This window comes from Cynoglossus semilaevis, chromosome 14 (assembly GCF_000523025.1).
Source record: "Cynoglossus semilaevis isolate Cse_v1.0 chromosome 14, Cse_v1.0, whole genome shotgun sequence".
In the NCBI taxonomy this organism is placed as follows: domain Eukaryota; kingdom Metazoa; phylum Chordata; class Actinopteri; order Pleuronectiformes; family Cynoglossidae; genus Cynoglossus; species Cynoglossus semilaevis.
Genome location: NC_024320.1, coordinates 25,017,922 through 25,034,753, shown reverse-complemented (window position 1 = coordinate 25,034,753; position 16,832 = coordinate 25,017,922). Strand labels below are relative to the sequence as shown.

General features: G+C 40.3%; 1 protein-coding gene across 1 annotated transcript in view; it reads right to left on the bottom strand.

Annotated features, from left to right (window-relative positions):
• hcn1 (hyperpolarization activated cyclic nucleotide-gated potassium channel 1) overlaps positions 1-13,166 on the bottom strand; it is a 52,840-nt gene extending 39,674 nt beyond the window's left edge. The window contains exons 1-2 of the mRNA XM_008326053.3: positions 12,811-13,166; positions 5,942-6,365 (exon numbers count right to left, since the gene is read on the bottom strand). Of these exons, the coding sequence (XP_008324275.1) occupies positions 5,942-6,365; positions 12,811-13,166 (780 nt within the window). The remainder of the gene's footprint in view (positions 1-5,941; positions 6,366-12,810) is intronic.
• Between the last annotated feature and the right edge of the window lie 3,666 nt (positions 13,167-16,832).

Sequence of the window (16,832 nt, the reverse complement as noted above, 5' to 3'; positions counted from 1 at the left end):
AATTCTCGCCTTAACATTTGTAGATTTAGGGAGTGGCTGCTTACAAATCTTTACGATTCATCAGACGGCACTTCATCGTGCTACACGGCCGTAGACAGATGCCACACTCAAAATGAATGAACCTGCAGTGTTTTCAATGTTTCACTCCTGGAGCTATTTGGAAAACATTCAAAACAACTTTTAACCATCTGTGACATCTACGATGTGTGTAGGAGTGTGTGTAGATGTTTATCTTTGTGCACGGCTTGCAGAAACATGAGGTCAGATTTCTATTTCAGAACAAAGCCACTGCAGCTCACTAGTGTTGGAGATGCACCTGTGAAGTGCATCTCAGGTAAGCCGTGTGGCTGCACACATATGAGGCTCGATAAAAAGCTAGATTTCTGGGCCACAAACATTCCTCACACAGCTATGGTCACTGCCAGTTGGGGGCAGGAGAGAGCAGTTCTTCTAATCTAGAGTCAAGAAATGAGAATAAATCAAATGTTTCTAGTCCATGTAGCCTAAACTGTCTTCAGTGTCAGACACATGAACACAGAAAGTGAATGAGAACCAAGTGAACCGAAAATATCCAGATGATGGTAATACATTTATATTATATTTAAGTTTTATTTTGAATTTCTGATACATTGTAATACATTTTGATATTGGTTTTATGGTTTAAAGTAATTGTATATATAAATGTCATCATCAGAAAAAAAAGATTTGATGCTAAATCTGTAGGTAAGAATGTTTACTGCACACACACATCAATAGTATATGTTTATATATATATATACTGTAAATATACAAATTAAAGTAGGTTTCTTAAAAAATATATAATATATATATATATACTGTAAATATACAAATTAAAGTGGGTTTCTTAAAAAATATATATGTCGCAGACATTGTAAAGAGTAAACAACAGTTTCCTAGAACTAAAAAGACAAGCACATTCAGCAGCTGTTTCCACCCTTAGCATTTACATGAAGTGTTTTCTCCAGCTTTAGTTGCAAAGACCTGTTATAAGACCTTATACTCAAACCTGTTATTTCTTAATTTGCTTTTGTATAACAAACTCAGGTGTCAGTGAGTGGGACTAACTTTATTCATCAGGTGAAAGATAAAAAAAAATGATACTTAAATACTCAATGAACAACATGTACAACCTTGCAGGAAATTCCATTTGAATGAACTTTGATCTTTTTAAAAGATAATACACAGGGCCTTGTGTTTCATGTGGTAGTAATTCTGTCTCTGCAGCGTAGGCATAAAGGACAACATGTACAGTAATACCTTCCTAATGTACTACAGTATAAAATAAATACTAGCGGAGGGGAAAGAACGGCGTGGGCCGCTCTGCTGTAAGCCCCACACAGTAGTCTAGGTTATTTCAGTGGACGCCACATTTAGCCTGTGTAACGTAGTTAAAGACTCTTCTACTGTTCCCACGTAGTGAACTAGATACCCAGGTCAGTTGGCTCACATTTTCCCTGTTCAGATCAATTTACCGGCTGAGCTGTGAATCAAGCGTGCACCTTAGCTTAGGCCCACAGACACTCTAATTAAACAGATCACTTGCATCGTGCTGAGCTGTGGCTGGCAGCAGCAGAAACAGCACACCAAAGGTAAATAAAAACAAAACAAACGACAGGATCTCTCAAAGTCCATGAATATGAAATGTGAAATGCTGAAAATTAGATTGTAGTAAACCTACGTACAGAGGATGTAACAGACGTTTGTTTGTTTTTTTACAGAAATAGTTTCGACATCTGCATTTCAACTCTTCTGTGTGATTCTGACGCAGAAAGAGGGAGGCACACATAATAGCCAGAAAAGCTTCCATAGCAGGCACTAAGTGCATCACGCACATTGAATTATTTTCCTATAAAATATGAATCAAGTTCTTATTGCACGCCAGGTTAAAAAGAAAAAAAAAATCACTGATTCACAAAGAATGAAGAAAAGAATAAAGAAAATTGTGCATGTGAATGAAAAACTGCATGTTGGGCCAACTGTGGTGATGACACGAGGCCCGGGAAGTTTCATCAGCAGGAGCATCCTTCCAGAAATATCAAAAGGAAATTGAAATTGAAGGAGAGAAGAAAAAGAAAACTACCACTCAGGTACTTCAGGGGTGAGTTGCCATGACTCAGCACTTATTCAAAGGAATATGAACAAACAACAGGAGAGCAAGGTCAGAAAAGATCAGCTGACTCACCACTGTGTTTCTATATTAAATAACAGCGCTGAGATATAAGCCAGCATCATCACGGCATCAAAGGAGAACTGACAGGTGACTCTGTGAGACATGTCACGGCTCCAGATTTGGTGAATTAAGAACAAAAATGTGCTTTCAATTAAAATGAATTAATTCACCTTAAACTAAAAGGTTGTTGTAGCGAATCATTGTAAATGAGCATGAGCATCACTGAGACCAATAAATGGCTCATGAGAGTTTTGTTTCTGCATTTTATTAAAAAGAAACCATCACTGTTCTGGTGTTATTAAAAAGAAACCATCACTTTTCTGGTGTACTGAAAACAACATAAAGCAACAACCCCTAACACAAGGACAAGGAGTTTTTTGTGGTCTTTTTGATGAGATGTATAATTCAGTATGTTGACAAGCAGCATGTCATAACGACCATGTTGACTGATTTGTTTCTGATGTGTTTTTAATCAATATCCTAGTGAGAAGACAGACTCTGCCTCGGGCGTTGGAAAGTGTGGATCCAGCCCTGGGGACTGGTATCCAAAAACAAGCTCGACCTGAGCCCTTGTGCCTGGTTTGTGATCTGGCGAGAGGGCTGGTGACAGAAATGAGCCAGATGCTGCTCTGGGAGCTTAGAGGATTTCAAATGTTAACCCGTTTGTTATTTATTCATTAAAGCAGTAAACACAAACTGGATCGAAAGCTGCTCTTGGACTGTGGGACATGTTTGGCTACAAAAGTGTGAGTTTGGGTGGATGTTTAGATCATTAGCTCTTTATGAAAACAAAAACATCCTTGAAAGATGTTAAAACTAAAAAAATTCAGAGTGAAGGAGAAAAACATGCCCTCAATGTCTGTTCTCATTATTTCACCAAGATGTTGAATGTTCAGTTCTTAATAATTTCCCATGGGGTTTCTATAACTGATACCAACCAATGTAAAAGGGCTGTTTTTTTTCTGCAGGGGGGTAAAAGGAGTTAGGAGAAAGAAATCTGATCCCCAGACAATATGAACACCACACCAAAATTTAGAGAACATGACTTTATAAAACCACAAAAAACATCATCTATAGTATAGACATGCTAATGTTTAGCTAGCTGATGTTAGCAATGCAGAAACATCACTCTCTGTAGTACTGCACATGAAAGATGAAAACATAAAGATTGTTTATGACCAACCAAATATGAAACAAAACCAAAACTGGTTTAAACACGTACCATTAGCAGCACACACTAGCTTTTAATGCTAGCGGCAGCCATCTTGACCATTTTATGAGTCTGTTCTGATGTGTTCAGTTGTACTAAGTACTCTACATTAACCAAACCTAGATATCCCGAATACCTTTTCTCAATTATACCTCACATTAGAACCTCTTTACCCTGATATCATTAGCTCTCAAAAAAACTGGGCAATTTTTCTTTATATTATTAACAGTGTACAGTAGTACTCTGTGTTAGCTTGTATAGCCTTAAAGAACTGTGTTTCTTTTAGAACTATTTACTGTAAAAAAAAACCTGAATTCGTCAATGGAGTTAGTTGACACTTTTAGTGTGAAAGACACTGAGAGAACACAGAATAACTGACGTTCTCCAGCAGCTCGTTGGAACAAAGAAGAACAAGGTTCCCGTTTTCACACGTGTAAATATGTCTTAGCTGTCCAAAATATTTGTCTGCAAAGCAATAATATTTGATCCTTGGGAAATCTGACTTCGGCTCTTGATTGCTTGAATTCTCAGTCCACAAATAGAAGGAGGAAAAAAAATGTGAGAAAACGACAGCTGAGGGATATGGAGGCTGGGTGACGACTTAGTGAGGAAATTGAGTGAAGTACTGACGCGAGTCTATCCCAAGGCTGATGCAATGACGCTTCACTCCTTGGGTCAATTATAACAGCAGAGAACTGGGTTTGTCCTTCCATTAAAGCTCTAATCCCCAGTCCTACACCTAACATGTTATGACAGCGGAGGATTTTTCCAAGCGCTCGCCCTGTATCTCCTCACACATCTCGTGTGGACGTGTGTGATTGACAGTTTTATTATTCATGGGTGCGTTGGGTCTGAAGTGGTTACATCGAATGAACAATGTTTGATTGACAGTTTTATTATTCATGGGTGTGTTGGGTCTGAAGTGGTTACATCTTCATGGTTTCTATGCCATCTATGCATTTAAATGTACTTAAATTAGGGACAACAACATCCAGTGTGTTAATAGAGAAGTCCGTACACGTGAGACTGGTAAAAAAAAAAAAAAAAAAAAAAATCGTTTGAAAGAGGAGGAGATGAGAGATCGAAAGACGAGCGAGGATGACAAGCTGAGAGACAAAGAAGACAGTTCGTGAGAGGGCAGGGCTGTGAGCGCTGTGACACATCCTTATACACCGCGCTGCCTCCCTGCATGTTCACTGCAGATTTTCATTAACCTTGCGGCACTGACTATTTGTGTTTCCAACCCAGTCCATACCATCTCATCCTCCCACTGCACACAGCCCTGCGCTGTTATCTGCACTGCCCTATCTGAATTTCATAATCAACTTCCCACATAGTGTGCATGCCAGCATGAAGACACACCGAGCTGCTGTAATCCATGTGGTATTTACTTACAAAATATGGTTTATGTGTGTGAGCGTGTGTGTTTGCTCATGCATGCATGCATGAATATATAGGCACAAATACTATTAAAGATTTAGCCTCGTTGGCTAAAGATTATTCATGTTTTTAAGGTTTCATTTTATCCAAACACAGAGAACACTCTTCCTGGAGGAGGAAGAAATCAATGTGATGTAAAATGTTAATATAAAACCTTTACACGTAAAATTGAAGACCAGTGTTTCCACACAGGATATAACGCAAACCTTGACAGACAATACTGTAGTTACAGGAGGACTAACTCGGGGGGCGCTGCCCTCCAAGGGTGCTATAATGCTCAGCATGTGTGGTCTACAGAGCAGGTGGGATTCATCTTGATTTCATATTCACTCACACTGATCAATATCCCACATATTATGTAAATATTACATTATTTCTGCAATTGAAAACGTAAAACTGTAGACTGTAAATATATTGGGCAAATGGTGACATCCTGCAGATGAATATACCAGTACACATGTTTAATGGACAAATAAAATAACAAAGGGAATTTCTCATTTAAATATTTTATCCTCAAGCTGCCGCTGATCAAATTTGTGATTTTTCATTTGCACTAAACAGAAGTCTTTAAAAATGTTTTGTATTTCTGTAATCCAAACACACACACCAGGTGTTGTGTTGTGTGTGCTTTAGTTCGCGTTACATGTAAAATCAATATTCACAATATCACAATATCCACAGTGGTAATACCTTGAGAGATACTCACAAAAATACCAACCATAGTACTGTCTCAAAGATCCAGCAACAAAATGTTCAAAGAAACACTTTTGTTCAGGTAACATATACATCCAAATTATTTCAGAAATAAGAACAAGGAAATGGCCGTTGTGCTTCCAAATGAAGGACAGACTGCAGCAGTAAATACATTTCACCCACCAGTGAGCTGCGACTGATCAGGATGCCCCTTATTATCCACAGATAAACCATCTGACCAGAATCCAACTGACAGCACCTATTAGTTTTCTACAGGCACAATTACCGCCTATCTGTGCATTAACCTTTCAAGGTTGTTTCCAGGCTGCTGGGAAGAGGCCTCAGTACGGGCTAGAATAATGGTATATCATTATGGTATATTCTAGGTAGCGGTACAGGACACTCACCTCCTCCCACTGATGTATGTATCTGATGAGCCGGGACAGTCTCAGCAGACGCAGGAGACTGAGAATCTTGGTGAAGCGAACGATTCGCAGGGCCCGGGCTGTTTTATACACTTCAGAGTCAAAGCCTTTCTCCACTATCAAAAAGATATAATCCACTGGAATGGAGGACAGGAAGTCCACGGCGAACCAACTCTTAAGGTAATTCATCTTGATGACCTTGGGGTCGAGGATGATCTCGGAGCTCTCCTCGTTCACGATCCCCGTCCTGAAGTTCATGACCAGGTCCACCAAGAAGATTGTGTCCGAGGCCACGTTGAAAATCAACCAGGTCGTGGTGGTCTCCTCTGAGAAGAAGGTTATTCCCACAGGAATGATAATTAGATTTCCCATCATCATGATGAGCATTATCAAGTCCCAGTAGAACCTGTGGAGAACACCATAGAAAAGGTGATGAGAAAGCACGTTGGGATAAATGAGAAACGAGTGGAAATGTTAGAGGTCAAAGGTGGAGTTTGAAGGGGTTTCACGTAAAACCACAGCGATGAAGCCGTGCTTTGGTTTTCTTGATTTTTCTTTCAGTTAAATGTCAGTTTGCCTTGTTTAGCTGAGCCGCAGAGGAGACATTTGTTTGTTTTTGTTTTGGTCACCTATAACAACCAGCTCACTGAACTGATGGAACAGTGGTTTCAAGCTGTACCTAACACAAGGAGGAAGTGTCAGATGTCCATTCCTGTTATTTTCTATCTAAAGAAACGAGTCAATCCAAACGTGAAACAATATATATATAAGAATATCCCTAATGTCTTTAAACAGTTTTCCATTAGACTTTCCTTTTGTCATATAGCCGGTACTGCAGCAGGAGTGTGTTTACGTTGTCAGTTTACTGAATGGTGTTTCAGCCGGAATTCTCTGTACTGTACATGAGACACTGTACAGTTCTGTAGCGGAGAATGCCGTACAACTCAACCCCACAGAGACAGTGAGGTTTTATGAAGCTGTTGTGACCAGACACATCCTTTCATTGTTATTAAACTTTCATCTGAGTCGACTCTCTTTCCTGGGACCATTCAGCGGCTGCAACCACGTCCAGAATTATGTCTCACCGGAATTCTATCATGTTAAATACCCAACACTGACACCAGCCCTGCTGCTGTCCATCCACTGCTGATCTTTGACAATAGAAACAGAGCGGCCGGCTGGTTGGCAGGCTGCCTTTCTGGCAGGCCATCCACTTAGTAATGGACTAAATGAATAAAGCAAGGCCTTGGCTTTAAAAATACACACAGCTCATGTTTCAGAAAAGTGTCTTTGCTGCAGCTAAACAACAGCCTTGCTGGTTGTTGATAATTCTATTTTAGGTGTGATATTTTTACACTGACGTTAAGAAGAAAAAACAAACTTTACACCTTGAGTGTGATGTCGAGCACAGACCGTAAAGACCGTGGAGCTAATGTTGGAAACAGACTGTACAGACACCACTGTCAACATTCAAGTCCGTCTTTGTCAGTTCAGCTGCTGGGCCACATGACGTACAGACAGTGGATGCATGGCATGAATTATTCATTATTGATACATATTTTTAAATGTTTAATACGAGGCTGCAGTGACGTCATCATCGTCTGTTTGCAGTAACAATGAAAAAAAGGGGTTTGAATCTGGAGCAAATGAAAAAAGGAAAACAACAGATGTTTAAAATGGTTTGACTAACTTTAACAGACTGTTTGTGATAAAAAACAATCCTCCCTCACCTGCAGGGGGCAGTATGAATATATTTATAATACAGTTTTCTATAAATTATTATGATAAATAACAACAAACAACAACAAATCCAATACTAAATGTTTAAAAAGCACTGATTGGAAGCTGGATTTAAAGCATGACTGAGTCAGTATTGGCCTGAAAGTCAACTACAGAGCAGAGTGGAGGTGCGGCGCTGTACACCTCCAACGTCATTGTTGCAAAACCTTATTTGCAAGATTTTGCGATACATGACATTTGGTTACCTCTCACATTGTTGACTCCAATAATATTATTTATATGGAACAATATTATTCCTACGAAAGTCAGGATTCTCCAGGAGTGGAGGCTAACGCTAGGCTAATCCTGCCGACCCATCCCAGCTGTACTACTTACAATCTTATTATCACAAGTGACAGGCTGGGGAAAAAAATAAAAAAAAACAGAATAAAAACTTCTGCCACAGCTGTTAGCACCCCTGCTCATAAATACAGCATTTATTTTCTAAAAGCCAAATAAAACAGTTTGAAGGATTCAATTAAAATTTTGCAGATAAAGTCTGTCGTCAGAAATAAAAATCTCTTTATATTTAAACTTCAGTATCAGGTAATGGCATCTCCGTGTTCTTTTTCTCTCTCCCACATAATGTATCTAATTAAAAGCTGCATGTAGAACCGTGAGAATCTTCGGAGCACCCACATGTTTATTTCTACTTTCCTCCTGACATACTGTATGTAGGTGGGATGCTGTTCATGACCTTTAAGACTCCCACTTATCTGATAAATAAAACATGTTCCACTGTTTGATTTGGAAATCAGAAGCAACCTGAGATTGTGGAGAACTTTTAAATGCCACAGAGAACATGACGGTGGCTCAGATCGGTGAAGGATGAATGACGCTCCACGCTGTTAAGAAACATCTGAGGTATTCTCAGTGAAGAAGCCCGAGTTCTGACGTCAGCTCGGATGCCGTATCCTGATACACTGCATTAGGCTCTCGCCTCAGCTCTCAAATCGCCAGAATCCATCAAGCCGCCGGTAAAGCCCTGAGTCAGTGCAGTGAAGTTGGTTCTGTCAGTTAACAATCACAGTCAGGATTTAAACTCCTTGTTTACATTTAACAGATTCCTCCACTTTCACCTGATGAGCCGACAGTTACCTCATCCTAATTAAGCTGAGGTTTACATTCCACTGCTGATATTTCAACATATTTTCATTGTGAAACACAGACGGCTGCTCTGATTGATGAACATGGAATATGTGATCACTGGATCATTGTTTTCAAACACTCCGTGTCCCTGCAGCGACACAGCAAGTTCCTGCAGCTAATATATGATACCAACTGAGAAACAATGAGGAGGTCACTGCGATACATCAACGGGCTTTTAGAGGATATACCCACCAGAGGAGCAAAACACGACACGAAAGGCAACAAAATGTGAAGGAGATGATTGGTCTTTACACCAATAAAAATAAAGGCAACAAAATGTGAAGGAGATGATCTTTTGGTCTTTACACCAATAAAAACGTGATTATCTATACCACAGATTTAAAAAATGTACCATATTAATTGTCAGTCAAAAATGACTGATACTGAAAATAACTACAGCTAAACACATACATTATTCCTATATTATTAACTGAATACAATGATTTTTCTTATATCCGTCATGTTATTTTATGAATCTCTCAAGTACAAGGGTACGTCAAAATGTTCCAGGTCAGATAACGTTGCAGCAGCTAGCAGACGAGTTTAGACTTAAATGGTTGTTGTTTTCAAATAAAACGATTTGTTTTAATTTGACTTCCCTTTATATCCCCCGTTATTATTTTTTTATTTTTCATTTTAATGACTCATATTCCTCTGGTGCAAATCCAAGGATCCTTCTGCCAATCAAACAGCCTCTTGTATTCTTTTTCTCATTACCAGGCCTCAGCGCAATCAATGCCAGGCCGATCCTGCCAAGCAACCAAGGGAACCCCACATGATCTTCCTCAGCACAGCCAAGCCTAGTTACTCTGTCCTGTAATGGGTATATTATGCAACTGAAGCCACATATTGTAGTTTTAGCAATAGCAGACTTTTTTGTTGTGTTGTTCCGTATGAAAACTGCCAAAAACATTTATTATTATTGTATTATAACAGTAAGGTTTCATGAGCCACATATACATTAATGACATTCTCCCTCTACAGTTGACCTCTAAGGCTCAGCAAAAAAAAAAAAAAAGTGTCCGATGACATCAGGCATATCATCTTTAAAGATGGTTTTTTTGGCACTGTCTCTGGAAGATAACATCCTTGACAGTCTTTTATGGGGGAACAAAGGTCTCCCCCTCAGCACAACCAGAAGGGCACGGGGCCATGCACAAGGCCTCTCTAAAATCTATAAATAATGAATATTACTAACCTGCCATTAATCTTTAAGCAGCAACTGTGTACAAAGAATATGTTGGATATTGAATTTCAAACACTCCCACAAAGCAATACAAAGCCAGTGTAGATAGTGGTGTCATTCATGAAACGTACAAATGTAAGACTAATATAACATAGTGTGCTTTTGTGTCACGTCGTGCTCATAAATATTGTGTCCGAGGATTTTTATAAATAAACTGAATCGCTGAATATTTAATACAATTATGGAACTAGAAATGCACCTTTCGCATGCTCCTGTATAAAACTTTTTTTTTTTTAAGTTTAAAGGTGTTCAGTCAATTGGACTGAAAAAGAAATGACCTCTTCAGACACCTGCACAGGTTACAGGCTGTAACAGGTCATAAATAATGTGGAATTACATCAACAACGTGACATTTTTAAACTGGAATTTACTTTTATTCACAGACAAAACTTGGAAATTCACCCAGAACAAGAGGCTCTGGACATTTTAATATTAGAAAAAACATTAGGGGGCGTTTGCCTGCCTACCTAAACTCTTCTCAAATACAGCAAAAATAAAGAGTCATTCTCCTTGAGCAGAGATTAAATGACGAGAATCCTCTATATGATGACCCAGATCGTCTCCTATTTCACATACTCATATTCTGTAAGACATACTGTACTGTACACATATGTCCTCAAGTGGCATCAGCCGTCACTTCTCATTATTCTTCCCCAAATATCACCTTCTAGAACAATTCCAGCCGTGATGCTGACTAGAATTCAGCCAGCAGGGTCGACTTTCAATTTATTTTTTTTTTTGCATTAAACAAGGAGGAAAAACATCAGCGAGTGTCACAATCCCTCTGGCTGTTTCAAATTATTAACAACCATAGTTTTCTTTCTGTTGCAAAATGTCATGGTGACAATGAAACAGCTGCAGGAGATTAACAGAAATTCACAGAGGAATATGGATAATTATCTAATTTATCTGCTTTTTGGTTTCCATTTTTTACAATTTTGGATTTTTTCTATTCTGTCCATATCAATGGCGTTGGTAAACTGCTATTTACTCCATTTTTACCTTTTTTTTTGCACTCCATATGACTTGTCCTTCACAACTAATTAATGACCATTTGATAATTAACTGTTTTTGACCTGTCATTTCAGCATGATTTAAGGGGAACAGTCTATTTATGTAACTGTATTCAGAGACTGGTTATCTCATTGTTGTATTATGTGACTAATCCTCACCCACGATCATTTTACATCTGTGTGTGCACATGGGCATGTGCATATGCTTTAGTCTTTTGTGAGATTACATGACAGTGCAGAGGCAAAGCCCACTGTATGATGGATCATTGAAGGGTCACATTATTTTGTAAAGCCTTTTTTTTTCTTTAAAAAAAATTCCAATTGTTAATTTGCACAAATAAATTAAAGATACGCTGGAGAAAATTAGATTCCGTTCATATATTGATTCAGTAACAGTAGTCAGCAGAAGGAGTGTAGTTTGTGACGCTGAACCTTCCATCAGGCTTCAGCACCATGGACAGCTCCAAAACAGGAGGCAGCCAGAACACACACACACACACACAACATGCTCCAGTGGAAAAATGGAGATGACTGTCACCGATGTGCTGTGTCAGGGGACACATGGCCCCGATGAGACACCTAATTGGTGAGGTGTAAACACGGAGCTTGTGGAGAACCAGCTCTGCCTCCACCTGGTCCTGTTTGTTTACCATTTAAACGCAGTGGGCAGGAAACATCAGGCTTTATCTCTGCCTGTCTGTCTGTCTGTCTGTCTGTCTGTCTGTCTGTCTGTCTGTCTGTCTGTCCTACCAGTACAGCCATGTTGGGGAAGTGGATGTGTGTTGGGGGGTGCTGCTGGGCGGCGGGGGCATGGGCTAGGACAGGAAAGCAGTTATGTCACTCTGGCGCTGTGGTGACGCCAGCAGAGGAAGTGTGACGTGATCAGTTTGCAGCTAATTTAAAAAGAAACACATTCCATCACATTCCCTCCGAAGAACTGCTTCAAAAACACATCCACACACACAAACTTCGGACCTGTCATCTGTCTACAAGTACAAACCGCGGAGATGACTTTAATGACATTCTCTGGACGTGCGGTCAGTCCTGTATTTTCTGCTGCTCCTTCACCGCAGTCCATACAGCGGCCTACGGGATCAAATGTTTCCAAGTGGCTGATGGTGCAGTGTCCAGGTGCTGTCACCTCACACACGAGCGCAATATGACGCAATGACAACCCGGAACGGTGTTGCCATCGGAATTGGCTGCGTGTGTGTGTGTGTGTGTGTGTGTGTGTGTGCGTTTCCTCAGCGTGACATTCACCATCCCTTTTCCAAGGACGTCTCTCTCACACACCTTTGTAGCCTTTTAAGCGTCTCACTCTGTTATAATACAGAAAGTCCGCAATGACACACACACACACACACACAGATACACACACAGACACGCGTAGACGCATCAATACAGAGAGAGAGAAAGAGAGAGAGAGAGAGAGTCACCGAGCACATTAGATCAGGGGAAACGCTCATCCTGCGCAAACCTGATTGCCTAAACACAGGAGCGCATTAGCGTGTGCGCGTACGGAGAAGGCTGTGCGTGCGTGCGTGCGTGCGTGTGCCGATTTGCAGAGTGGCGTGTGTGTGTGTGAAAGTGTATGAACCCCGAGGTGGCGGGAGGGGTGGGTGCGGGGAAGGAGGAGTGGAGCGGCAGTCTTTTCCAACCCTTACCTAAAATCGCTATATGGATGAATGATCCAGTATCCGGCCGTTTGCACCCGCTCCTGTTCTTTCTCCACGGCTTTTTGACTGCCGAACATACGCAAGGAGAACTTATTGACTCCGGGCTGCATCATGGCCCCAAATTGCCTCTGCATAAAACCATGTTGCCTGGCCGCCCCCTCCAGATCGTCAAAACCGACCATGGCCTCTTCCCGCTCCCCCTTGAAGCTCACTGAGTTGCTGTGTTCCTTCATGTTCTGACTCCCCGTGTTATTTATCTGTATGGAGTCTTGCCTCTGAAAAACATTATTCCCATCCGCCTTCTCCTCCTTGTTGCTGGAGAACGAACTGGATTTGTCTTCCATGGTGTCTTCACTTGTCCCGTTTCTCTTTGAGACAAAAGCGTTCCGTCTCCTGCTCGGCAGGGCTGCGCGTAAAACTCGAGAGGACGCGCCGTGAGCTCTCCTGTTTCTTTTGGTGTCCTTCAAAGTGTTCGGCTCCTCTGCCGTCAGTGCGAGTGCTGCAAACTGAGACAGAGCGCCCGAGAAGCCGCTGGATCAGGTTTCTTGGGTTACCGCCATCTACCGACGGCCCCGGCTTCTGGCGCTCCAAAGCCTTTGTGCCTGTAGTCTGACTTCTCACGGCACTGTGCTGGAACTGGCACATGCTCCTGCGCCTTATTTACATAATTCCACCCCCTCCATCCCCTCCACCCTCTCCACCCTCCTCAGTAACCAGTTTAACACATGACAGACGGGAGATGAGATATAATGATAATAAGAAAATATACGGGAATTACTCTCACTTTGATGACAAATTGTTAGAATCTTTAACGAGTATCTGTGGCTCAATCACGATTAATCATGATTAATCAATAGCCCTAAATATGACAAAAACGTATTTTTACTGTACCATGTCCATATAAAACTAAAAAATGTTTTTATTCATGACTGATAGAAATGATTAAATGACAAATTATTAATATGGAAAAAATCAATAAAAATATGCAAAGCATAACTGTTGTTGCTGTGCACGTTGACGGAGGATTGTAGAACGCGTTGAGAGTCTCTTTCAACAGGTCGACTTCCTGCTAAGATGTGATGCTTCACGATAACATGGTGAAACAGACTGTAATGTCGGTGTGATCAAATTTAAATACTTCTGTTCGCACGACAGGAAACAGAACATATTGCGGATATCACACATTTCTGAGTGATCCAACATAAAGTGAGAACGCTGTGAAACGGTGAGAATAGAATAATATAAGGAAAGGTGAGAAAGACACAGGAAATCTGCAATGAAGCAAGTGAATTTCAATTTCAATATTTTAATGCTGTTGTGCCAGAGTAGGTTAACTGTCTTGATTTGTAAGAATGACGTGATAGAGGTCAACATTATTGGCACATACACAGTGTTGTTTACATTTGAGGAATATTAGTGAGATTGCTTAAGATTAATATTTATTAATCTAGTTACACAAAGTACATTAGTACAACTATAAGTGACACAAACAACCAACAAAAGTCAATCAATTTGGATTAAAATGTTATTTTTCTTCAACTGCAAATTTAAATGTATGTTTTTTTTAGCATCAGTAAAAAAATACTTTGCTAATTTTTGGTATTTTTTGTATGTATGGGGTGTTGTGTATTGTATTGCCTGTTACCCCATCACTAGGCTCATAGAACTGCAGTTACATACAGTAATAAACAAGGCAGGAAGTAGTTTGTAGGAATCAGGAAGTGAAATAATTCTGATGGAAAGTGTAAATCCAGATGATCCATGAATACATGTAGGAGAAAATAACCCAGGATTCACAGTGTGGTTCATAAACATACACAGGTCAAAGGTCAGGTAACCCTTTGTTTAAGCTTGAACAATTCTAATCACATCTGATTTGGGTCTAACCCTAACTTCTTTATTCTTTCTTACAGTATACTATAGAGTATTTTGTGTTTCTTCTGATGGTCTCATTGGCTCTGCTGATATTGCAGTGCGTCTCTAAGATTTCATCCAGTCATCTCTGCTTACAGTCAATACCTTATCTGGACATGAAACATAACATAACCCCGCACTGCCAGCCATTTCTTCAGCCACAAATAGCATTCTCCAGCTACAGAAAGGCAGCGTTGTGTTACAATGGCCACTTTTGTCTTTCTTCACTTTCTGCAAGTCATCCAACGTATAGACGATCCTACAGAGTGGCAACATTGTTGCTCCACACACATTATCCTGGCATTCACAGTAAATCCATGTACGTAAATAAAAGTCAAATATACATATATTTTGCATATGAAGTGCTGTCTGACTGCCTACCTGAGGCTAAGTACAAAAATACACATGGGAAAGAATGTATCCCAGCCATGACTCAGCAGTGAGCAACACTTCACAGGAAGGCGCTCTCATACGGAAAATTACTTGTTGCTCATACAACAGACCACAAGCTAGCCAGCTAGCCACTTAACCTGACCGGGATGCAACCCCACAACCCTCTAATCAAGTTCCCTCAACTGCTAGGCCCAGGTTGCCTTTGATCTTATATTGGTACAGTATATGTGTGACCTATTATATAATCAAAGGTTTGTGTATTTTTTTTTTCACTTTTAAAATACATCAGGTGGGTTGGATTGAACAGCCTAGCGTACCGGTTTTAGGGTTTTTTTCCGGTTATTCTGGTTTGATCTATTGGCCTTCAAACACATACCGTTTTCCTCCACCTGAACCTGAAGTGTGCAGCGTGGCCTCCACAGGGACAGGACTCGTCCGTGGTCCACCAGTTGATGAGCCATTGACAGCCTTTTACTGCCTAATTCCAGATTTGAGCCCCACACAATGTCCACTCGCTGAGTGTAGTAATCCCAGCGGATTGGTAAGTATTTTTAGTAATGGATTTACTGACGCTGATCCCTTGATGGGTGGTGAGTTTGAGACCAGTCACTAAGTAGTGGGACAACCGTGTGTTAGTGAGGGTTCTGCTGACGTTTTGGCCAATGTTCTGCGGTAGAATGATGATCAGAATTTTTTATTCTGGTGTGAAGGTAGTCAAAATGTCTATTCCAAGGGTGTCAAATGTAAGGCCCTCGGGCCGAAACTGGCCCACCTGAGGGTTAAATGTGGCCCGCTTGATGAGTTTTGAAAGTAAAAAAAAAAATAATGCACACTTCAAGTTCATGCTGTTTTGTAAAATAATACCTCATTACTTAAGAATATTTTCTGATATACTTGTACTTGTTTGAATGGAAGAACAAAGAAATACATGGACCTACTGTTACTCACAGGTAATTATGCTGGTTTGCACTGGCCCAACCCACCTGACAGTGGTCAAAGTTTTTGAGCATGTAGGTCACTTGCAGTAAGACGGACATTATTCATACTTTTGTAGATGATCAGATTAGTCCGGTCATTCTTCTACAAAAAAACAAATATATATTTTTACTAGGGCAGGCAATTTTTTGTTCATTGACAAAAGTAATTTATGAACCTGACTCAGTGTCCTTCCAGTTCTTGTTGCTCTAGTACACAGTCAATATTGATGCTGTCATGTACACACAGAGTGTAGGACAGTAAATCAGTCTGTGGCTGAGGAGCAGACTGACACTGACAGTCAAATGGCCTGTAGACAGAGTGATATTGATGAAAACGGCTTCCCTGAAGTTTTGGAAGAAACTTTACACATTCTACGAGACACTGTGAAGATTTAATGACGTGTTACGACCAAGGCCCTTCAACTCCACGAAGCTAAACTTTGAGCCATACTTTAGCATATTTTTCTACTACTTTCTTCTACTTCTATAAACTTTGAGCCATACTTTAGCATATTTTTGTACTACTTCTCTACAGAAAAAAAAGAAAAATGTCAGATTTAGGAATACTGATTTATCTAATGACTAACAGCCTCCATGTAAATGATCACATTAAGATCTTTAATCATTTTGAGAGCCCTTAATTTTCATTCATGCAGATCCTACGGGCCACAGAGTTAGGGTTTTGGAACCTTTGCTGAGAACAGTCTGGAACGGTTTCTATATTCC